This window comes from Schistocerca serialis, chromosome 1, assembly GCF_023864345.2.
Source record: "Schistocerca serialis cubense isolate TAMUIC-IGC-003099 chromosome 1, iqSchSeri2.2, whole genome shotgun sequence".
Taxonomy (NCBI): Eukaryota; Metazoa; Arthropoda; class Insecta; order Orthoptera; family Acrididae; genus Schistocerca; species Schistocerca serialis.
Genome location: NC_064638.1, coordinates 1,167,095,619 through 1,167,120,901, shown reverse-complemented (window position 1 = coordinate 1,167,120,901; position 25,283 = coordinate 1,167,095,619). Strand labels below are relative to the sequence as shown.

Sequence of the window (25,283 nt, the reverse complement as noted above, 5' to 3'; positions counted from 1 at the left end):
ACTAGAGGTTGACTGCAGAGCAATTACAGTATCAGAGGGCATGTTGCTAAGCTATCTCCCATCTGCATAGTTGAAAGGACCTGGTTGTGAAGGGAAGGATCCAGATGGACCACGTTGTAAGCAGCCATTGAAATTGAATGAGGCCATTCACCCTACTGGACAATTGGTTGGTAGTCATGCAGAGGGAAAAAAAAAAACAACTGTGCAGTGTTTGCAGCAGAGTTGGTATGTGACACGGCTGCTTTCAAAGGTGACCTGGCTTCTGATGGGGTAGGATAAGTCTGTGACAGGCATGGAGTAGGAAGTGCTGGGTAGGTTGACTCGGCACGTCTTCCACCATAGTCTACCACAGGGATGGACTAGAATGTTGTTGGGGTTTGGTGGGCGAGGAACACCACTTTAGGAGGGGTGGGAGGTACCTTAGGTAGGATAAAGGCTTCACCACTCTTGTGATGTGTTGCAGTGACTACTTAACAGAAAGCCTCCACAAAACTGTCTAACTCCTCCACCTACAAGTTCTGCTATAGGCATCCCATCTGAGAACTCCAATATACAAGCTCCAACCCCTACTGAAATTCGTACGTCCTTACCAGAACCTCTCCCATGAGTCTTCCTCCCTCTTCACCCCAACAACAGCCTGCACAACCAACTATTACGTGCTCCCCAAAATCCAAAAGCCCAACACTCCCGGATGCCCCACTGTAGCTGATTATTGTGCTCCCACTGAAAGAATTTCTGCTCTGACAGACCAAAACCTCCAACCAATTGCCCAAACCCTAGCTGCTCACATCAAAGATACTTATCACTTCCTTTACCAACTCTCCACCATCCCCACCCATTTACCACGCACATCCCTACTCGTCACTGCTGATGCCATCTCCCTACACACCAATAGCCTTGTTGCTATCGAACACTACCTCTCCCAATACCCTTCACGCTCCAAAACCACCACCGCATTCCTTATACACCTTACAACTTTATCCTGACTCTCAGCTACTTTTCTTTTGATGGGAAGGTATGCAAACAAATGTGCAATGCAGCTATGGCGACCCTCCTATGCCAACACTTTTATGGGCTATCTAGAGGAAACGTTCCTAGCCCCCAAAAACTCTGTTCCCCTAGTCTGGTTCAGGTTCGCTAATTATTTTCATGATCTGGACTCAGGGACAAGACATACAATCCTAATTTCTTCACAACCCCGACAGCTTCTTTCCCATCTGCTTCACCTGGTCCTCTTCAACTCAATGTGCCACTTTTCTGGACACTGACCTCCACCTCTGATGGCTCCAACCACACCTCTGTCCATATTAAACCCACTAATCACCAACAGTACCTGCATTTTGATAGCTGCCATCCCTTCCATGTAAAAAAATTCCTCCCATATAGCCTAACCACCTGTGGATGATGTATCTGCAATGACGAGAACTCCCTTGTCTAGAATGCTGAAGCTCTCAAATGGGTCTTCACAGAGCACAGAGGCTCTATCACCCCCCCCCCCCCCCCCCCCCCCCGCGCAAACCAAGCCAACAAACATATGCCCCATGCAAATACTAACGCACCCTCTATCCTCTCTACACCCCCACAGAATCAGCTACAAAGAAGTGCCCCCATCATCCCCCAACACAACTCCTGAGTTGAACAACAGAGCCATATCCTTTGTCAAGGTATTGATGAACTCTCAGCATCCCTTGAAATGATTGACAATCTGCTCAAGATCCTTCCCACCCATCCTGAAGTGGTGTCCTCACTACCATCCATTCTACAAGACATCCTAGTCCATCCCTAAGCCATTCCCGCTCCCAACCCTTTGTCACAGGAGTCATATACCTGAGGTAGACCATGGTGCAAGACTGCCCAATCCACCCACCCATCACTCCCTACTCCAGTCCTGTCACAGGCTTATCCTACCCCATCAGCAGTCCCACCACCTATGAAAGTAGCCATTTCACATACCAACCCTGCTGCCACCACTGTACTGTTTTTTATGTCAATATGACTCAAACCAGTCATCAACCAGGATAAAAGGCCACTGCCAAACTGTTGCTAATAACAAAACATGCCATCTGGTGACACAACATGCTCAATTTCAATCTCTGCTTCACAACCTGGGCCATCAGGATCCTTCCCTCCATGACCAGGTTCTTTGAACAACGCAGATGAGAGATATCCTTGCACCAAACCCTATGCTTCTGTAATGGTCCTGGTCTTAATCTCTGGTGGCCCAATGACCCCACACCATCTACCCAACAGTTTCTCCTTCGTCCATCCTGCAACTCCTCCCAATTCATGTTCCCACATCATCTTCAATGTGCACAACTCTCCTCCATCTCCGACAACTGAACATTACATGCCTACCCCACGTACCCGTCACCCTTCCATCCTGCATTCCTAGCTCGTAAGCTGGTTGCCTCTCTCTGAGTCACTAGTCACCCACCCCCAATACCCCCTCTCCTACCTCCCACCACTTTACCCTATACTCGCCCCACCCAACACGACCCCCACCACAAACTAGTCCAGCTGCTGAAATGCAGCACTAGTACTGCTCATCTAGACAGAATCATGTACGAGGATAGCCATGTGTGCACAAGTGTGTGTTTCTTTTTCTTAACTTGAAAAATGATTACTCCGAAAGCTAGCAAGTTTCCCTTCTTTTGTGTGTGTGTGTGTGTGTGTGTGTGTGTGTGTGTGTGTGTGTGTGTGTGTGTGTGTGTGTATTGACAACTCAACACTTCTGCTTTTTGGTGAGGTCTGTTTTAATTAAAAAGCATTTACATTCTATCAGATCTTTCCCAAAACTATATCTCTAACCACTTAAGTTTCCCAAGCACCACTATTACACTTCTGTGTGGTCTATACTGACGGGCTGCAATTCCAAAAGCATCCTTCGAATTGCTTTGATGCTCTATTTTCAACCCAATTGATTTTTTGAGTCTTCATTCTTCCAACTGGTTTGATGTGCCCCACCACAAATTTCTCTCCTGTGCTAACCTCTTCATCTCAGAGTAGCACTTGGAACCTACTCCTCAGTTATTTGCAGTATGTATTCCAATATTGCCTTCCTCTACAGTTTTTACCCTCTACAGTTCAGTCTAGTACCATGGAAGTCACTCCCTCATGTCTTAACAAATGTCTTATCATCCTGGCCCTTCTCCTTATTGGTGTTTTCCACATATTCTTTTCCTCTCTGATTCTGCGCAGAACCTTCTCATTCTTTACCTTAACAGTCCACCTAATTTTCAACATTTGTCTGTAGCACTCAGTCTGAAATGCTTCAATTCTTTTCTGTTCCTGTTTTCACACAGTCCATGTTCCACTAAAATACTCCAGATGTACATTCTCAGAAATTTCTTCCTCAAATTAAGGCCTACGTTTGATACTAGCAGACTTCTCTTGCCATTGCTAGTGTGCTTTTGGTGTCCTCCTTGCTCCGTCTGTCGTTGGTTGTTTTGCTACCTATGCTAAGTTTCTCGCTTTTCTCATTTCTGCTACTTCTCATTACTTTAGTCTTTCTTTGATTTACTCTCAATCCATATTCTGTACTTGTCAACTGTTCATTCCATTCAGCAGACCTTGCAATTTTTCTTCACTTTCACTCAGGATACCAATGTCATCAGCAAATCATATCACTGATATCCTTTCACCTTGAATTTTAATTACACTATTGATCCATTCTTTTATTTCAATCATTGCTTCTTTGATGTACAGATTGAACACTAGGGGTGAAAGACCACACCCCTGTTTACAAGTCCCATTGATTAGGACTCATAATACTTTGGAGCTGCCTGAAAGTCCACCACCACACATAATCTTACAAGTGCACTTTCTCGACGTTCTCCTTCAATCTTGTTTGTGTTCTTGTACTTCTCAAACAACTAGCAATCTCGTTAAAGACTGTAGCTCAAGTATTGATTACCAGATTGAGCCGGTATCCTACAGAAGAGTATTTTTGCAGGTTTTCACAACAGCATTTTCCAGTTCACATGCACTTAGTTGCATCAACATGGCATGATTCAGTTTGACAAATGCTGAAACTGCTCAAGAGTTATCTCATAATTTTGAGGATAGTGACATTGATTTTTCAGAAGGTGGAGTTGCAGACAAATCTGTAAATAAAAAAATATGTAATCACCGAGTTAATCCCAGTATGATTACAGGGAACATATTTTCAGGAGTGCAGCTGACTGAAGGTTCCATTATTCTCCATAAAGAACCCAATAGTATTGGATTGTAACATTACTGATACACACCAGGAAGGTGTTATATCACTTAAATGCTTACATACTAGACTAGGAAGTAAAATGAAATAGAACAAATTTGAAAACAGCGGTAGGGAAAGGGAAAGCTAGGTCTGGATTTGCTGGGACAATCTAATGCAGCTATTAATGAAACTGCATACCACAGAAAAATGTGATATAAATAGATAGATAAAAAATCTATACAACAAGCACCAGCAGGATAAAACACATAAAAGTTAAGGAAATGTGCAAGCTTTTAAAGTCAGTGACTCCTTCTAGTACAAGCTTTTAAGGGGAAGGAAGAAGGATGAAGGAAAAGGACTGGAAAGGTGTAAGAAATGGGAAGGGTTATGGAAAAGTCACCCATGACCACATGTCCAGGGAGACTTACTGGATGGGATGAGAAGGAATGACTGAGTCAGTCTTTCTTTCTCATTCCATCTGTTAAGTCTCCCCCAATCCACAGTTCTGGCCACCTTTTCCGTAATTCTCCTCATTTCCTAAATCTCGCCACTCCTCGTTTCCCTTCAGCCCTTCCGTCAGTGGCTCTGCAAGCTTGCATATTTCCTCAACATTTGTGTGTGTGGTTTCGGCATGGCTTGGTGAGTAGATTTTTTTATCTCTACAATTATATTTTCAGAAAATAATTATTTTTGTTGATATAGACTAAAATGTGATCTATTCTTGAGTACTGTTCCAGTGTTAACACTTGGTGCTGAGCTGTAAAGTGCAGCCGTAAAATGTGGCTGTTTTTACTATGGTAACCCACTGAAGATCTTAGTTTACTAGTAAACCTTAAATTAGAGGATCTGTGTGTTTCATTAATGTATTACTGGAATGTAATTTGGTGTAATAAAGAGTAAATCTAATTGTTATTTTAAAACTTTGCATAATCACATAGTTTCACAGAAAAACTCTCATATTTTTTGCTCATGAAATAAAAAAGTAAGCACTAGATGTATACTACATTTAAGTACTTTATATTATTAATAAATGCAAAGAAATGATACAAAAAGATATACCTGCTTTGCTCTCCTTTCAGCTCTGAGCTCAGCTTTTGACTTTCCATCTGTACTTGGCGCTGCCACTGGAGTTTCTGTCTTCTGTTTCATTATAACAGACCTTTCCTTCACTTTTTCATCATCTGAAGCATTGATTCGTTTCTGTACTGGTACCGACTGTTGCGGCAACTTCCTTGCCTTGTGGTCATTAATTTGGGCCATTGCTGCCTGAATTCCCGATGCTACATCACTTGTGTCTACACAACTCGTGCCCTGCAGTGGAGGATGAACACCGTCAACTAATTTCAATGCATCACTGGTATTGGTTTGCTCACCTGCAACTCCCGATATGGGACTGTTACTGCCAGTCTGGGTGAGGGTCCGATTCGTGGTCTGTTGTGGAGTAGAAATTCCATCAACTAACTTCAAAGAGTCGCTTGCATTTGGGTGCTCAGTTGCAGCAGCATCTGTCTTGGACTCATTTGCAGAAGGTTTCAACTCGGACCAAGGTGATACATGCTGTGTGAGACTAATTCCATCAACAGATTTCACAGAAACATTCACATTTGTTCCCTCTGTGTGAGTAGAACTAGCAGTATCTATTTTAGGAACGCTACTCCCAACTTGTGAATGAGGCTGACCTGAATTCATCACTGAAGTGTGCAGCCCATCTGCTAACTTCACGGCATCACTGGTATTTGGTTTTTTGACAGCACTGGCTTTATGTCCACTGTTTCCAGCTTGCACAAGAGATTGACTTGAATTGATCACTGCAGGATGAATGCTGTCAGCTAACTTTAAAGCATCGCTTGAATTTGGGCTTTGAGCAACGACATCTACCTTACGTTCAGTATTGCTAACCTGTTCATGAGGCTGACTTGAGTTGACAACTGTTGGATGAATACCATCAGCTAACTTCAAAGCATCACTTTTATTTGGTTTCTCACCTACAGTATTTACTTTGGGCCTACTATCATCAGCCTGTACACATGACTGACTCAAACTCATCGCCATATTTGAGGTTCCGTCAGGTAACTTCTGTGGATCATTTGCACTTCGTTTTTCAGTGGCGGCAGCAGCAGCGTTTAGCTTGGAACTTCTGCTACCAGCAACTTCAGTATGTTGTAGCTGAACAGTGTTAGCTGCACTGGATTTCTTTATTTGTTTATTATCAACAACATTTGCTTGCTCGGCAGTGATACTGGATGTGGAAGCAGCATCATTTGTTTGTGCTGCAGTTGGCTGCTTCTGCGTAACTACCACCTTTGATTTTTTTGCTTGTTTAGCTAACTTTCTTGCCTCCCTCTCTGCCTTTATTTCTTCACGTGTTTTGTCTGTTTTTGGCATTGTGAGGGGTTCTGATGAAGACTCACTTAAACAATTATCTGCAGCACTTTTACCACAATCAGCCTCAACTAAACTTACAGGAGTATTTTTGATGCCCTTAGTAGTTTCTATGGTAGTATTCTCCTTTTTAGTCAACAAGGGGAGATTCTTTTTCTCGCACGATGAAACAGCTGTTTCTTTAGAAATTTCCTGCAACTCCAAAGGACTTTGCTTTAACTCACGTATAGAAATATGACTTTCTTTTTCCACACTTTTGCTAAAAACAGCCTTTTCCTCTAATAACGTCTTCTCGCACTTTTTATCGGTAAGTGAAAAATGCTCATTCACACAAAATCCAGATGAGTCTACACGACATGTAGGGCTCTTTGAAGTAATTATTGATGGTTTAGTATTCTGAATCTTCACGTGACTGTTATCACTCTCCTTTGATTTTACAGGTGCTGCACTGCAAATGCTGCTGGAAAGCACTGAGGAGGTCTTGCTGATGTTGAATATCTGATTGCTTTCTGCACTACTAGTGACTCTGTTTTCAAAGTTTGGACTGGTATATATGGGGCCACTTATAAGGACACTTCTCTGTAGTGAGAGAGCAGAGGGCAATTCCGTATCGCAAAGAGGATTTTTAATTATTTTACCTTCAGTTTCTGGAAGGAACGTGTGTACTCTTACATTTAAACTATCAGTGTTGTCTACTGAACTGGTTGGAAAGCCTTTACCTATAGGCTCCTTTTTTCTCTCATGTAAAATTCTAACTGTGTTTTCAGGCAAAAGTGTCTTCCCAGAAACTTTGGATGCAGTATCACAGCTGGATGTTTCAGTACTTGCCAAACTTCGATTTGAAACAGTAATCTTCTTTTCCTTCTCTTTTGTTTTGGGAAGTTTTGACACTGATTCAATAACAGGTTTACCTTTCTCTACAGTATTGTCATTTCGACCCGATGACTTCTTTGCCTTATTTCCGCTATTCAGTGACAAGCTAATATCATTCTGTAAACCCTCAAATAGAATACCATTGCTGGTTTCTGAGGATAAAGGATTGTTTGAGCTTACTACAGCCTGTTTCTCTTTCTTCTGTTTTCTCTTGGTCGCTAAAATATTTTCCGACACTGCTTTGGGATTTTCTGAAGCTGTACCATTTGGCAAAGTATTTCCCTGGGAATAACTGTTTCTCACAGCAGAACACAAATGTCCACCATTGTCATCTAAACATGTGTCCTCTGTTACTGGCCTTCTGGGTACAATGTGATTGCAAATATTATTGGTTTTGTGTGCGTTTCTTAAACTATCTGAATTCTGTTCAAACAAAAAGTTTCTAGTACTGATGTCACTAGACAAATTACTAAATTCAGTCTGTGAATTGCTGCTGTCATTTGCTTTCTCCTCAAGATTAGATTCACTATCACCACACTTCTTCTTTTTCTTCTTTCGGGACTTTGCTGGAACCTGTTTGTTTACAAGACCCAACACCTGCAGAATTCGCTTCTTCCTTAGTCTTCTTTTTTTTGCTTTACTCAATGGCACTTTTGATCCACTTTCATCAGATGATGGGACCACAGCATGTCCAGTCTCAAGGTCTTTAGGTTTTACTTCGTTTTTATTTGAGATATTTTGTTTCTCTGACAAGGACAGTGACTGAGCAGCATGGTCCTGGAAACACAAACCTATTTTTTCATTTGAAACACAAGTTTTTTTGGCGTTTCTTCTAGTCTTGGACACATTCTGAGTTAATTTATTTTCAGATTTTTTATCAACTGCTGCCTTACTTAAAGATGAATTCTCTATGGTTTGGGTAGGTACTAAGGGCCCAAGACCCTTCTTTTTTCTCTTGGCTTTCAATTCACAATTTTTTTCAATGTGTTTATGTTGATTTTCATTCTGCACTGTTGCTGACTTTTGCTTCCTTTTAACTGTTTCTCTCTGATGTTGCACGTCCTGTAACACAAAGATCGTGATCAGTAGTGAAACCACATTTTAAAAACAGCAACATGAACATAAATGTGATGTTACGTAAGATGCAAGGTTTTAACAAAGGAAAAATAATATCTCTCACTCTAAAAATCATTTTATTATTAATAATAATAAATAAAAAAAGAGATCTGTTTATTTTATGGAGATAACGGATATGAATAACTCGTGTGTGTGTGTGTGTGTGTGTGTGTGTGTAAAAATAAATAAGTATCTGAAACAAGTGGAAGAAGGTATCACTCTGCTATGTGTGTGTCACCATCCACACTTCATAGTTCTATGCTTTTGAAGTCTATCCCTCTTGCTATATCTTTCAACCTTGAAAGTTTAGTTTCTGAGTACAATCAACACTGTTAATTTTATATTATTTTAATGATGTCTGAGGTAGTAGCCAAAGGTTTGAGGAGCAACAGACTATTGACGCAGCTGATCCAGATAATGCAGTTAAAGCTAGCGACGTGAGACCCATATAACTCAAGAGTACAATGTTACTGATGTGCGGAACTCTCCTTATAGTTTAGTTACCGCCACATCAAAACAGTTACAAATAACTGTACACCTGTACACATTTAAAATAGAATGAGAAAATGATAGAAATGCAGGGCATTCATGGCATAAAAAAGTCACTATCTACGCTACAATTCAGAACTTCCCTCTATTGCTTCCCATTTATACACCTATAAATGTATTGGGTACCATTACAGGGGTTGGGAGGGCTCAGATTTCGCAGCAAAATAATTGTGATCTGACTTTGAGTTTCACTTTGTGGAACAGAATCTCAGGATAGTGACTAAAACAAAAGAAATAATTTTGTCGTAGAGAGTGCCAAAATTCAACAACTTGATATACCATATTTCCTCCATCTTTGTGAATCTATGTATGTGTGTCAGTGCCACCTCCAGCTTAGTCACCCCCTGTTTCTAACCTAGCTCTCAAGCACTACTGAACATTGGAATGATCTATTACTAATGCCAGGAAACACTAAGCAAAAGAAACAGTCTTGGAGTGATGCAACTGTTTCATACAAATTACCTAACAGGCTAAATTTTGCTCCTTTGCTTTAAGCAAATTTTAATAATAATAATAATAATAATAATAATAATAATAATAATAATAATAACGAAGAACTTTAAGGCACCCCGGCTGTCGTAGATTCATGTCAGCACACTATGAAGATGAAGCATCTACATAATATTGCACCAAACTTGTCTTTTGCCAGTTGACCTACGTTCCTAATCTACCACTATCTTCATTACTACTGACAGCAGCTGCTTGAAATTACTACAAAAAAAGTAGGGAAAGACCATTTTGTACATATCTGAAGGCTTGGTTTGGTGTTTCTAACATCTTGTGGTGTATGAAAGTACACCTGGGCCACACAATTAATAAAAAGAATGATAATCCACTCTTTCTTGGTCACTGCTCCTTGAAATAAAGTAGACTTCAAATCAAAAATTTTCTATAAACTGCAAAACAACGTGTCTTTTATATCTAAGTAACAATGGCACAACAAGTAATACATTGTTGTTATAATTTAGATCAGTAAAAATTAATCCAGCGAGAAACGTAACTGGAATGTGTAATACATGCAACATGTAATTTCAATTAAATCAGTATAGTCCTATGATAAGTGCGATTACAAACTGTTCCACAGTAAGGTTCATTGAGTCCTTTTGAATGGTTTCTGTTGAAGCTGAGGTTCCCACAACATTCATCTGATTCTTGGAATGATTCTCCTGAATCTCTTCCCAAGGCATATTGCTTGATGACAGATAAAAATAAAATTTAATTAAATAAACAAATCTCTGAAACTAGGCCTGAATCAAAAATTGTTTCACTAACAATGCCACAAAGCACAAGTTTCTCATCAATGATCGAAAATAACAATATTGTGAAAATGATGGATTGCTACACACACTGTGTTGGAGATACTGAGTTGCAAACAGGCAAAACAAAAAGATTGCTAAACAAATAACCTTTCAGCCAAAAGAACTAATTCTGGAGTAGAAACACACACACACACACACACACACACACACACACACACACACACACACCACTCTCTCTGGCTGCCAGGGCCAGGCTGCGAGCAATTGCGCATAATGGGAGAAGCAATCTGGGTGGTGGAGGTAAGGAGAAGGCTGGGGGCGGGGAGGGGGATGGTAAACTGCTGCTTGTAGGAGCATACAGGGATGAGGTGGAGAGAGGGTAGGACAGCTACGTGTAGTCGGGAGGTTAGACAGAGGGTGGAAGGGTGGAGGGGGAGGGGAAAGGGAGCTGAAAATGAGAAAAGTAAAAAGACTGGGTGCGTTGCTATGTAGAGTTCACGCCTGCACAATTCAAAAAAGCTAGCATTGATAGGAAAGATACAGATGGCACAGGTTGTGAAGCAGTCGCTGAAGTGAAGAACGTTGTGTCGGACAGCGTGTTCAGTAATTAGATAGTCCAGCTGTTTCTTGGCCGCAGTCTGTTGGTGGCCATTTGGGTGGACAGACAGCTTGTTGGTTGCCATGCTCACATAAAATGTACAGTGGTTGCAGCTTAGCTTGTATAGCACATGACTGCTTTTAAAGGTAGGCCTGCCTTTGATGGGACAGATGATACTTGTGACCAGATTTAAGTAGGTGGTGGAGTGAGGATGTATGGGGCAGGTATATTGCATCTATATCTATTACAGGGATATGAGCCATGAGGCAACAGGTTGGGAGTGGTGATGGAGTACAGGTGGAGAACGACGAAAGATAGTCGAAACCCCGGCGGAAAAAGTGATTCAGTTGCTACAGTTCTGGTGGTACTGAGTCAAGAGGGGAACACTCCTCTGTGGCAGGACGGTTTTGCGCAGTGATCGCCGACATAGTGTAACTGAGGAGGAATAAGGGGAACCAGCCCGCATTTGCTGAGGCAGATGCAAAACCGCCTTGAAAACCATCCACCAGGCTGGATGGCACACCAGACCTTGACACTAATCCTCCAGGCAGATTCATGCCGAGGACTGGCACACCTTCCCGCTCAGGAAGCAGTGCGCTAGACTGCACGGCAGTGGAAGCATAGTACCCGGTTTTCTGTTTACTGCCCCATATATAAAAGGCACCGCTGAAGGTATCAACTACAAACAAATCCATGGTATGGCAATGGGCACCTGCATTGCACTGCCCTCTGCCAACCTATTCATGGGTCATCTAGAGGCTTCCTTCCTATCCACCCACAATCCCAAACACCTCACCTGATTCACAGATTCACTGATGACATTTTTGTGATCCGGATCAAGAATGAGAACACCTTATCTTCATTCCTCCAGAATCTCAACACCTTTTCCTCCATTCGCTTCACCTGGTCTTCAACCCAACAAGCCACATTCATCAATATTGACCTCCACTCCTAAATGGCTACTTCAGTATCCTTTCATATCAAACCTATCAACTGTCAACAATACCTCTATTTTAACAGCAGCCATCCATTCCATACCACGAAGACCCTTCCATACATCCTTAACCACCTACTGCTGCCGCATCTGTGGTGACAAGCAGTCCCTCTCGAAATATACCAAGGTTCTCACTCATGCCTTCACAGACTGAATTATGCTCCCACTCTTGTACAGAAACAGCTCTCCTGTGTCTTATTTCTCCAATAACCCACTAACTCATAAAGCCGCACTGTCCAGCCACAGAGGAGTATTCGTCCCATGACTCAGTACAGCCCAGGACTGGAGCAACTGGATCACATTCTCCACCAGGTTTTGCCTACCTCTCGTTGTCCCTTGAAATATATCCTTCCCATATCACCCACAGTGGTATTCTACCGGCCACTGAACCTACACAATATCCTCATCCATCTCCACTCCGTCCATGCTCCCAACCTCTTGAGTCATGGTTAATATTCCTGCAACAGATCGAAATGAAAGACTTGTCCTATACATCCTCCATCACTGCTACTCCAGTCCAGTCACAATATCACTTATCCAATCAAAAGTGAGGCTACCTGTGAAAGCAGTCATGTTATCTACAAGCTAAGCTGCAACTACTGTGCTGCATTCTACATGGGCATGACATGACAACCAACAAAATGTCTATCCGCATGAATGGCCACCAACAAACCGTGCAGCACTTTACTGTCCCCTCACAGCTATCCCTTCCTCTTCTCAGCCCAAGCTCCTCCTTACACCCACTAGCCAGATTGCTTCTCCCATCATGCACAGTTACTCACAGTCTGGCCTTGGCAATTAGAGACAGTAGTCATGTATCTGTGAGTAGTGGAGTGCACACGTGTGTGTGTTTTCTACTCCAGAACAAGGCCTTTTAGCCAAAAGCTTATTTGTTTAGCGGTCTCTTTGTTGTGCCTGTCTGCAACTCAATATCCCCACTATATGGTGCATAGCAATCCATCACTTCTCATAATATTGTCATTATACCATCTTGGATTTTCCATTATTTGTATACATAGAATAAATTTATTGGAAACACAGGTCATAAAAGGAAACCACTATATAAAAACAAGTTACCAGAACAGTAAATTTCATAATTGTTTAACGAATCATGTTATGGAAGCCAATATCAGTCAATATTAATGGAATGTAATGGGTACATTCTATAAACACTTGTAGCAAGAATATTTGCATAATATATTTTATTGAGCTAGTATTTATTGCCTTTACACATGCAACAGTCATAACATAATGGAAACACCTGTTCTTAAAAATAAACTGACTGTTCGGCACTGTCCCCATGCACTTTAAATAAGGATAACTCATCATGCCATGACACATACATTATCGGAAGCTCCAGTCAACACATTGGTGTATTGGGGATATTATTGCCACTCCTGCTTCTTCTTCTTCTTCTTCAAATCCAGAAAACTGTAGATCCCATTTTTATTTTTCTAGATGAAGCCTTGTAATAAATACTGGTACTGATTACTGATGTACAGGAAAGTTGTTACTTAATGTGGAGAAATGAACATAATAATCATAATAATAATAATAATAATAATAATAATAATACTCATTCACTATTGTGGCACTTAATCTCAAATGCAGATGTCCAATTGGTGAGTATATTACTATCAACTTGATACAACAACTGTTGTTTACACGCTATGTAAAATATCAATGGTGCAAATAAGCTAACAACTACTATGGGTATGATTGTACCACTACTTGATTACTTATAACAGACATGGTGTTTCAGACAAGAAGATGGTAGAAATTTGATCTTAGTATACCTATTAACAAGCAGAACAACGGTACTAACTTTCTGAATGTCTTGCTTTGTGAAGTTTCCAAAATTTAGTAGTGTCATACACAAAACCAAAAGCCGCAAATGACATTTTTGCAACCTGTAAGAACTATACCTTTAGTACTTTGATTTACCTTCCTTCATTGTGGCACATATTTCTGTGTTAAGCAATACTTTCTCATATTTTATTTTTCCTTTCCAAATTGCATCTTAAAAATCTGTTACATTATTTTAACCAATACCTATTTAATCCAGATGTTCCCCGAGTTCATTTAGTGATACAGCTGGTACCATAAAGCCACCTCAGTGCCTATTTCTATGTTATTTCTATGTCTAGTGTTGTAGAATTTAATTTTTTTATTTGCATTTATTGTAAATGTTAGTCTTTGTCCATCCTTGTTAGTATGAAAGTTAACTTATTCAGTACAAATGAGAGACAAACTGTTAAATACTGATTGCAACATATCACCATGTAAATGCTCTTTCCAGCTGAACCTGCTTTTTGTGCAATTGAAAGGTGCACTGACTGCTATCAAGGAACTGGCAGCTATTGTATATGTGGCAGTTGGACAAAATGGAACAAGTAATATACTGGAATACTCAAAGTAATTGAACTACACTGCTTTCTCTTCAGAACAACTGAGCCACAAACTGCATACCCATTAGACTGTCAGTGGTAAGTTATACCAAAAGAGCCAGTTACTAAGTCCTCTGTACAGCACAGGTAGTAGTAATGAAGAGCTGAGGATACTATGCCCTTACCCCCTATCAACAAATATGAAACGCTGTTTGAAACGACTACATTAAATAAGGTGCAGGAGGAAGGGGTGCACGAACTTTCACCTGGATTCTGAGAAAGCACGATGGTCACAGAAGGTGGAGTTGAACAACCATGACACAGTCCTATGCAACTAACAACGAAACGACTGTAATACTGTGATTTTGAGCCAAAAGGACAAAACCTGAGACTTGTGTGATTCTGACAACCTGTACATGCACCACCGAGACAAGAAGTGCTGGGCCCCAAGACATTCTAGGCTGCAACACACATTTTATGTCACAGTGTGTGGCAGAATTTTTTTTTTTTTTTTTAATTGTGAGACTGTCTCCAGACTGCTGCTCCAAAGAGCAAATATAAGGCTCCAAGAATAGTTCCTGACAATTTACAATATCAAGGTATTGGCGATCTAGAGTACATACTTTTGAAGGATTACCAGAGTTTCTAGCCCTCCTGAATAGCAGCAGGACTCACGTAACACTTCACAGGGTCTGGCCTAAAATCTGAACTAAAATCTGAAATCGGTTACAGTATGATATTTAGGACAAACCTCATTGTTTAATGGAACAACAGGTTACATGAAAACGGAAGTAGTTTATAGCTGTTAAAGATACCCAATTTTAATTTACTGTGGAAGAATTTGAATGTAGTTTGAAACCTATACCAACTGCCATGGCAATTAGCAGAAATGGCCAAAAATGTAGGAGCAGAAAACCTTCATTCATGACTACAGATGTTACATAACCATGCAGTATAATTTGAATTAACTTTAACTATCCTAGGAAAAAAAAAACCTATTTTACTTGCACCACATGAGACAAACTTTCTGTACAACTGTTATAAAATTTTCTTTGGAAATTAAATGAAGCACTTTTCAAAGAAGGTATATCAGGATTTTAAAATGTCATCAACAACATCATTAGAAGTAGATTAGTTTAAGAGGACAAGCATGTGGTAGTAAATTGATCATATGCTTTTCAAAGGAACCATCCAGGAATTTATCTTAAATTATTTAGGAAAAACAGACAGAAGCTAAATTTGGATGATCAGATGGGTATTCGAGCTTGTTTGAAGACCAATATCTTAACCACTGCATGGAAGAAAACACTTCCACAGGGAAAATCTTTTGAAAACAAATAAAACTTACATATCTGACCAAGTTCACACACATACTGGAATCAGTCATCAAAACCCAGATATTGCAATAATGTTTATCAAGCAACTGAGGGCTGTAAAACAAACATTAAAGTTTCCATGTATGTATAGTAAAATGGACAAGTAGTTGATTGTGCCATATTTCAAAAACAGGAACTACAAACTATTAATTCCAGCAACAGATATGTTGCTCATGTTGAAAAAATTAACTGCTAAATCTGTAAAAAAAGATTGTAGCAACCAGGAAAGGTAAAGGAAAATAGCAGGTAAGAAATAGGAAATATCTTAAACACAACGGATGCTACACAACAGGTATAAGGCAAGACTTAGAATTGCTGACTGACAAACAAAAGTGCTCGATTTTATCAAAATGGTAGTGAATCACAACTTACAATGACTACTGTACAAAACTGAAGGGAAAGAAAGGAATTCTCTACATACCCGACTACAGTCTAAAATGACCTTCCACATGATGCACTTGTGTGTCGTATAGAGCACATATTGGCAAAGTTTCATCATGTCAAGTTAGAGGTAGTCAATGGGAGGGTGGAATGGTGTAGCCAATGACAGATGATGACCATATGCCAGAAGTAAGAATTTTTCACATTTCCTATGCAAGTTTTACATAAACATTTATGCTATCAATTTATTCATAGTACCTTTGCACCTGCTTGCAATGTTGAAGTAGCTGTTAATGATTTAGGCTGAAACATAAAATCTTAACTCTGGTGGCACATAGATCTACACCACTGTCCAAGGCCTAGGTTAAGGCGGAAGGCGACAGTTTTGTTGTTACTAAGGAATCTTGGTTGTAGTGAAGGACTTATCTGTAGTGTAGTCCAAGGTTCACATCAGATTGGGTAATGATAGCGAAACGTATGCAAAGAAAGGTATGAGTACACAGCACACTGTAAGTGGTTTGTGCAGCATTAATATTGGCAAAGGCCAACAGTCAGTTTCTTCACATACCAATGTAAAAACTGATTTATTATTCTTCTGTTTCTAATATCTGCCAGTAAAGAAAATAAATCCCACAGGAAATGAATTGGGAAAGGAGTTGATCAAAAAGATCAAAAGACTTAATGAAAACACCATCGTTACATACCATTCACAATGACAATCCGCAGGATGATATAAGCTTTTACATCATACAAAAGGTCCATATGAAACACGTCTTGCGAATTTCCCTGGTACAGAAAGAAAATTTTATCATGAAACATGCAATGTTTCATGTACAATGACCAAGGAAAGAAAATTCACAAACAATAATGTAGTGCAGTTTTATTGCACTTGCCACTGCTGAATTGTGTATCTCATTTCACTGTGCTGTGTTTGGGTTGTTGCAGTGGCTGGTCCATTGCAGGCAAAGCCTGAGTATGCCACTTTTGCTTACACATGCTCATTATGAATCAGAAAACATAAGTTTGATGGCACACTTATGTCTTCGAAACTAAGCTCTACAGGAGACAAACAGAGACAAATCTGTGGAAGTGGTATTGGACAGGCATGCGACTTGAGAATATCACAGGAACATATTTGCTCAAAAATAAGCTTCAACATATTTCTTACAGGGAAAATGTCTAGTTCTAATGACGAGATTTTACTAAAATGTACTATGGTCTGGGGCTGTGCTGCAAATGTATATATGCAGAATTTGTTAAAGCTTCCAAAGACGGTCACTACACGTACCACGAAAATATGTTGTAGAAATCGTTGCAGAGACAAATTTAAATATCTCCAGATATTAACTGTCCGAGCACTGTACACATACAAAGTCATTCCTTTCTTAAATCTTCACTGCTCAGCTAATTTCAGTCGAGACACACATGATTACAACACTGAAAATCAGAATGATAACCACATAGAAAGTAAGTGTCTAAAATTAATGGATAAAGACTCAATAGCTGCATGCAGTATTTTTTTTTTACAGTAAGCTTCCACACGACATGAATAATATCAAAGTGTTGCCTGCCTTCTGACAAATTAAAGCAGCACATGACTCTGGTTTGCCCCTACACTGAAAGGCATATCTAAATTTAAATTTTTGATAGCAAACAAGTTCTGCTTACCATAGGCTATAAGAATGCTCACTGCTGCTGTTTCTCATTTGTTTTTCTTCAGATGCACCGCTAGCTGTAACTGCCCTTGCCAATGCAAGAAGAAAGATGGTTTGAATGTGATGTTGAAAGGTACTGCAATTAGTTCAACTTCATCATTGACTGCCTGCCACTGCCACTGATAATTCAACATCAAATGTAGCTGTGTGAGCAGCAGGTTCTCATAAAATAGTGCCTGACAGAGAGAGATGATTACTGTAGTAACTTTACATCCCTATCCATTTATTCTGATTAGGTTTCCTATGGTTTTTCCTAACCCTGAAGTAAGTGCTGTGGTGGTTCTTGAAGAATCTTCATTTCACGTACATATTATTTTTCTTTACACAATTATAACATTTTATTGTCCTTGGAAATATCATGAAAAGTTAGTGTTCATTTACAAGGAGTTTGTTTTTCGATTAAAAAAACAGTTTTACTGAAAGAGGACCCTCTGAAAGTTCAACTACCTACGAAAACCGAGACAAAATGTACAACACTGTATTGAACAACCGACAATTACAGTTTCATGAAATGCCTATTTTTGAAGGCCAGCAAGAAAGAGCATGGTGTATTCTGCGGGAAGAATCAAGTAGGAGAAAATTTTGTGGAAGATGGCTGATTAGCGAATACTGACCACAAGCAAGGCAAAAATGCATTTTTCTGAACGTTTGAAATCTTTCATACAGAATCCACATGATACTGTGGATTTATTTGTTATTGTGGATGAGACAGGGGTCCACAATTTCATGACAGAAAGAAAACACCAATCAAAGTAGTGGGTGGATGCTGGTGGTTCTGCTAACATGGAAGAAAAGTCCATGACTGCAAAACAAAAAAATTCAGGACAACATACCTGTAAACTAAGGTGCTTTGGAAATAGGAGAGTAGAGAAATTATAAGTGAAAATTGTAGGAAGGTCCACATCATTGACTAAACTTGTCAGTTTCTGACTAATAGTGAATCTAGTCACAATGTGTTTCCCTATCAAAAAGCAGACGCTTTGTATCCCAAGATTAACTTTTGACGAATTTCTGAGGTCAATAAACTGTGCGAAACAAAGAATTTTATTTTATGTGAGCATGGCATTTTAGTTCACCCATTTGAATGAAATACACACTACACAACACATGGCTGGAAAAGGAAACAAGTCCTGTGAAGACGTTATGCCAGATGTGGGTCAGTGTTTTGCATAACTCCACAAAAGTACCTCAGGGGTGAAACCTAAAAAAAAGGGGACAAAGTATATTCCACAGAATTCACGAGTTGACAAGTGTGACTATTAACAAACCATCATTTTAATAAGTCACTGTTGCCGAATACTCACACATATCACTTACAGAAGAATGGAATGTTACGACCTCGGTGAAGAGCAGCTTGGACTCTAAATAGAGATGGGTCATTTGCGAAGGAAAATGTCCAAAGGAATGATTTGCTAGACTAAATGGAAGGACTAAGATACAACTTCTACGAAATTGTTAACCACTGTTCCTTTCTGGTCATTCCACGTGGGAACAAATATATATAAAAAACGAAGATGCTGTGACTTACCAAACGAGAAAGTGCAGGTAGATAGACACAATAAATTTTGTTTATTATGTCTATCTACCAGCACTTTCTCGTTTGGTAAGTCACTATATATATATATATTTGTGTGTGTGTGTGTGTGTGTGTGTGTGTGTGTGTGTGTGTTTTATACACATTGTCAACAACTTAAGTTTCAAAATGAAATTAAATTACTAAAACAATTCCATGTACCATTTACATTTTTCAGCTTCAGAGGTGCATCTGCTATACTCTAAAGGTATTAAAGGACAGTCAGACAACCTCGAGTCCATTCTAGTCTGTTTTGTTTGAACAAATCACCAACTTTCATAGTTCGAATTTTGAAAATGCCTGGTCCCACCCAAGGCTGACGTGTACACACTATCCACCTAACTAAATATTCTTTGCACCTACTAGTTTCCAGACGCCACCTTTGTTCACAGAGTGTGACAGCTTATATGTGACCACTACGATGGAGAAAGGAGCCTGTGACCACTGGAAATAGTGTCACAGATTACCCCCAAAGTCTTACACCCAATACAAACATACAGTAGCTTGAAACTTCCTGGCAGATTAAAACTGTGTGCCAGATCGAGACTCGAACTCGGGTCCCGAGTTCGAGTCTCGGTCCGGCACACAGTTTTAATCTGTCAGGAAGTTTCATATCAGCACACGCTCCGCTGCAGAGTGAAAATCTCATACAGTAGCTTTCTCACTCCCCATCGCTCATCACAACAAAACTAGTAACACGAGAGCACAGATATAGGTGAGCAGCCAGTAATTAATAAACTGAAGTGATAAAGTGTGGATAATTTCTTCCACTTACCCATTAAACTATCAAAAAATTGATCTGTTACAGAACTAAATCATTTTTCTAACACAGAATTCAACTAACAGCAAATAAAAGTATGCAATGCAAAACTTTGTACCCATAAAGTCGCTGGTTCCAATCTCGTTAGTAGAATTTAAAAAAAATTAAATTCCATATATATTACCAAATGGAAATGTAGGTTAAGAAATAGAGAATTACACATCTTAACAAAAATTACATATTTTAACATTTTAAATTACTGCTTATAAAACTGACAATTTTAGATTTATTTCAAATTTGGATAATTCAATGATCTAGGTATGTGGTGTAAAACTACTAATTTGCATAGGTATTTGAAAATTGTGAATAAAGTTATAGCTCTTCCAAGTTTGGAAATTGTGTGAAATTTATATCTGTCTCAACATAAATGACTATAATTCCAGTTCCAATGCTGATACAGCAGTCAAACTTAACGTAACAGAAAGCTAATGAGTAGAGCTTCAGGTTCACATGTAACATTGTGGGTTTCTAAGAATTTTTACAAGCAATGTCACTGACATTGACCTTGAAAATCTCAATGTGTTGCATTGTAATGGCTCTGAGCACTATGGGACTTAACATCTTAGGTCATCAGTCCCCTAGAACTTAGAACTACTTAAACCTAACTAACCTAAGGACATCACACACATCCATGCCCGAGGCAGGATTCGAACCTGCGACCATAGCAGTCCCGCGGTTCCAGACTGCAGCGCCTAGAACCGCAAGGCCACCGCGGCCGGCTACATAGTAATGCCCTGCAAGTTACTATAAATGCGGTAAATATCAAGAAGGCATGCCAAAGGCATTCTGCCCAAATATTTATTTCATCTTAACTTCAAGAGCAAAGAAATGTCTGAGATGATGACCCAATGAAAGATGGGTACATGTAATTAGGGTAAAGTCTTACCCAGTTGTGGACGTCACATGGTTGACTAAACAATGATGTCAATTAACATAACTTTTAAAATTTATTTCATATATCGAACATTGTAACAACAATGTTCATCCATTCATGATGAGAAACAACAAATGGAGAATTGAGGCCAAAATTGCACGATGAAGAGGATGTCTGAAATGTTGAAATTTAAAAAGCTGGTGCTGAGAGGAACATACTTTAATCAAAGCCAAGCACAATATCATGTCAAATGACAAAATATATGATAACATTACTTTGATCAAGAAAGTAAAAAGCCCCAATCAGCAGCCAGAAGTTTATTAAAACTTGACCTAGGTTGCGATACTGCTGTGAGTATCTTTTTCAGAAGTATATGCTGTTACTTGGTACATATTTGTTGAAACACATTACATAATCATGAGCTAATCAGCTCAAGTCCAATGGAACTGTAAATCTTAGTTAGAAGTTTGCAATTGGTCAGCAGCCATATATATTTCACTTTTACTGTTTTAACGGATACTTCAATTACTGCATGTGACTCGAGTGGTTAGCTCGAGATTCACATAATATGTTTCTACTAATGTAACCAAGTAGTGTCTTGTACTTCTGAAGAAGATAATTACAGAAGTATTGAAACCCAGATCAAGTTTAAATAAGTAAACTTATGACAACTGACTGGCAGTTTGTCTTATTAATCAAAGCTTACTCACAATTGCTTTTAACAGCCATGTTCAAGACTGCATAATTACATTACAAAATGATGACATAAAACTCATCTGTGCTGTCCTAATGCTAAAGGAAAGTTTAAACTTGAATCTAGGGTACTAGGACTACACTGTCATCAAGCCCATATAGTGAGTTATAACCCTGTTGTTTGCCAAGTTTGCGAATTACAACGCAAATCTGATTTTGAAACTAAACATGAACATAAGAACAAATATTTATTTATTTATCATCATCCCAATGATCACATTTGTGATATAGGATTTGTCAGGGTACATTTTAACAACTATATAATATCTTTACAAAATTTGTATCTGTGCTGGATTCATATTAATCTATCTTATGTTTAATACAATATACAACTAATAAGTGTTTTTATAACATAATTTCTTATGCACTGATGTAATTTCATTTGTCACATTAACTTAAACATATATTGTTATAGAGGGTCACAAACTACTGTTGTTCATTATGTAACCTATAATGTGATCATCTACTTACAGTTTGAAAATGGAAACATAGACAATCATAGACAAAGATCTAATAAAAACCAACAGCATATCACATATTACCATTATTATATAAATAAACCATATACTTTATAGAATGTGTCATCAAACCCATCACAATCTAGCAATGGGAACCACATTTCAGAATAAAAACAGAAGGTGTTACTTAAATCTCTGGCAAGCAAATGCATAGTCAGAGCCCAAAATACAGTATCATATCATATTTGGTTAGAGCCACGAGAAGAGCTTCATGCAAAACTTGGAAATCAAATCATTACAGAAAAGAGTACCTCTCAGAGTTAACTAGTCATTAGAAATCATGTTTCTGAAGAAAGAGACTGCTACAAATCAAGTTACTGTCAGCCAAAATAATGAGATGAATGGTGAAAGAAAAAAGCAGTTATAGAACAGGCTACAGGTTTTATACAATTGGCTACTTGCTTCGTTAGAATGCACAAGCATGTTACAGAATAGAAATTCTGGCAAAAACTCAGCATTACAGGAAGCTCTTACAATGTTATTTTCCAGGCATTTGGAAAATACCTGTTTTCCCTCCATGGCTTTCCTTTTGCGTCCAGAGTATACTATAAAGAAAGTACCAAAGCACACATTATGTAAGTTCAGTTAAATGTTTAATAATTAAATGATACTATTCATGCTAGAGACATTATGTACAAATGAACATGCATACTAAAATGGCAAGTTGTGTGTTGAGCCTGAAAAATGGACACTATTATAAATAACAAAAATTAAATGTTAAACACTAGGCTGTTACATGAAGTACTAAGAAGCCCTATTTAGAAACCTGAACTTTTTAAATGAGTCAGTGTACACCATGAAAAGAAGTACATGTCATTCCATGTGGTTTTTGACATTCACAGTGTTCTCTTTTGCTTCACAAATGATCATTTACTGCATAAACAATTCCCCTACAGGTATGTAAACAGTTATCAGCAAGAAGGATTTTGTGCCTTGTCATAACATAGAAATAAGCTGCGAGCAGCATTTAACTGTTTCTTATTCTGACAACTACCACTACGTTATGCAGTAAAAGTTCACAGTGTATACACGTCATTTGTGAAATCTTACATAGGCAAGGTCAATGAAAAATGTCAGTGTACAGCTGTAAGAGAGTTTATTTTGATATGTTAACATGTACTGAAAGTACAACTAGTAATTATTCTCAGCTTTATAAAACTGTGGATGTAATGATAAGCTGTTATTCTCTGACGAATTTGTAATGTTAAACATGGTGAACACTAGCATTAATGGATTACTCATTCGGGAAAAATGTTTCATCATATATTTTCCGTATACAAAACCTAAAATGTAGTCACGTTATACAGTGTTACTGAATGACATCGGAGTCAATGACTAACACATGTGCATTATAAAGTGGAACTTACACATCAGAAAGGGAGTGGGCGGAGTAGGCAGAAGACAAAAAGGGAACGGTATTTGGCGATGAATAATAAAATTATCATTTTCAGTTAAAGAGTTTCCTGGTTATGTCATCAGTCCATTCAGATTTTCTGCAAATTCTTTTACATTTAGCACACTTATTGTATGATTAAAACGATTATCGATGTTTCAAATTTAAGAAGTGCTCTTGGGAAGATTAAGTAAAAAGTGAAATTTGCAGACCCCTTTATATTACCACTTTTACCCATTTCCCCGCATAAGAAACGCAAAGTCCCTTCTCAACTGAAAGGTACACCAAGAAAATAACCTGAGTGAAGACATCCCAGCACGCCTTGACGTAAACGAGGAGCGAAATAGTTAAGGTAATACTAACAAAGTCGTACTATCCTAGCTTCAAGTGAACTTCTGAGAATTACCTTTACGCAGTTGAGCCGCGAAGGAACAAGACGTATTTTAAACAATTTGAGGCGACAAACGTTTTACAAATATACACAGTACCATAACAAACCAAACGCACATATGTTGTCCTTTCCTAACCTGCAATACACCAAAACGCCTTCACAATGTTTATTTTATTTATATCGATATACTTTCTATACACAGAAAGACAAACACTGGCGTCTAAACTTCCGATAAGACTCGTGCTTAGCTTACTTTAAATCACACAGCTGATCCGCATGCCTTTAAACACAAGTCACACATTTTAACACAACTTCATAGACCAAAGATGCAAACGGCTCGTAGCAACAGTAATCACTGCGTAGTTATGAAGTCCTGTACGACGGTAACGTTTTTGAACGTAACAAATAGGAATAGTTCTTATATTTATCATTTCTCAAGTATTATTATAATTTCAGGGTCCAGTAACAGTGTGAAAGATCTGTGTTATCTTTCTCAAGCATATAATGCTCAACACTAAAGCGATCCGTTTTACTCATTGTTGTAGGTACAGAGGCAATTTGCCTTGAAACATGATGCATTACAGTAAAATAACGCGGTAATAACGATTTGTTAGAGATAAGACGGTGAATTTAGTGTATCAGTGCAGCAGAGGAAAGTAAGACTTTTCAGACGATAGATAAGAAAAAAACTAAAATCTGCCTGTACAAGCGTGCCGGGTGTCATGGCCAGAATAGTCGTCTTTTAATATCATTTTTATTATTATTAAGAGGCCTGCACATGTTCAAATTTATTGACAACTATAGCTGTCAAACCTTCAACATACGGAAGCGATCTCAGACTATCAATAACATTGACAAAAATTGAGAACTGGCAACGAGAGCTTACAGTTAAAATGTCGAACACGAAAATGAAAGCGTGTGCTGCTGTTGTATTAGCCGTAGATAGCTTGCAAGCGGTAGAAAACAACTAGAAAGACGAAACGGGCCTGAGACTGGTTGGAAAAAAGGAACGACTGATCACGTGTTAATTTACTGTCTGAAGTCAGAACCATGGACCCGAAAGTTGTTTTCCCATGAGCCCTGGTTCATGCGTATAGTTATTAGCGCTGATACGAGATAAAATAGAGAAGCAA

The 25,283-nt window shown here is 38.9% G+C and overlaps 1 protein-coding gene across 3 annotated transcripts in view; it reads right to left on the bottom strand.

The window, feature by feature from the left end:
- The window catches only part of LOC126418448 (uncharacterized), a 106,985-nt gene extending 82,505 nt beyond the window's left edge, over nt 1–24,480 (bottom strand). Inside the window, exons 1-3 of one of the 3 annotated variants that reach the window (XM_050085223.1) lie at nt 24,404–24,480; nt 22,871–22,911; nt 5,258–8,515 (exon numbers count right to left, since the gene is read on the bottom strand). In XM_050085223.1, the coding sequence (XP_049941180.1) occupies nt 5,258–8,515; nt 22,871–22,885 (3,273 nt within the window). In that variant the 5' untranslated portion in view covers nt 22,886–22,911; nt 24,404–24,480. Of the gene's footprint in view, nt 1–5,257; nt 8,516–22,840; nt 22,912–24,165; nt 24,259–24,403 lie in introns of those variants that run through there. The other 2 variants (XM_050085216.1, XM_050085230.1) reach the window with 2 other exon arrangements.
- Between the last annotated feature and the right edge of the window lie 803 nt (nt 24,481–25,283).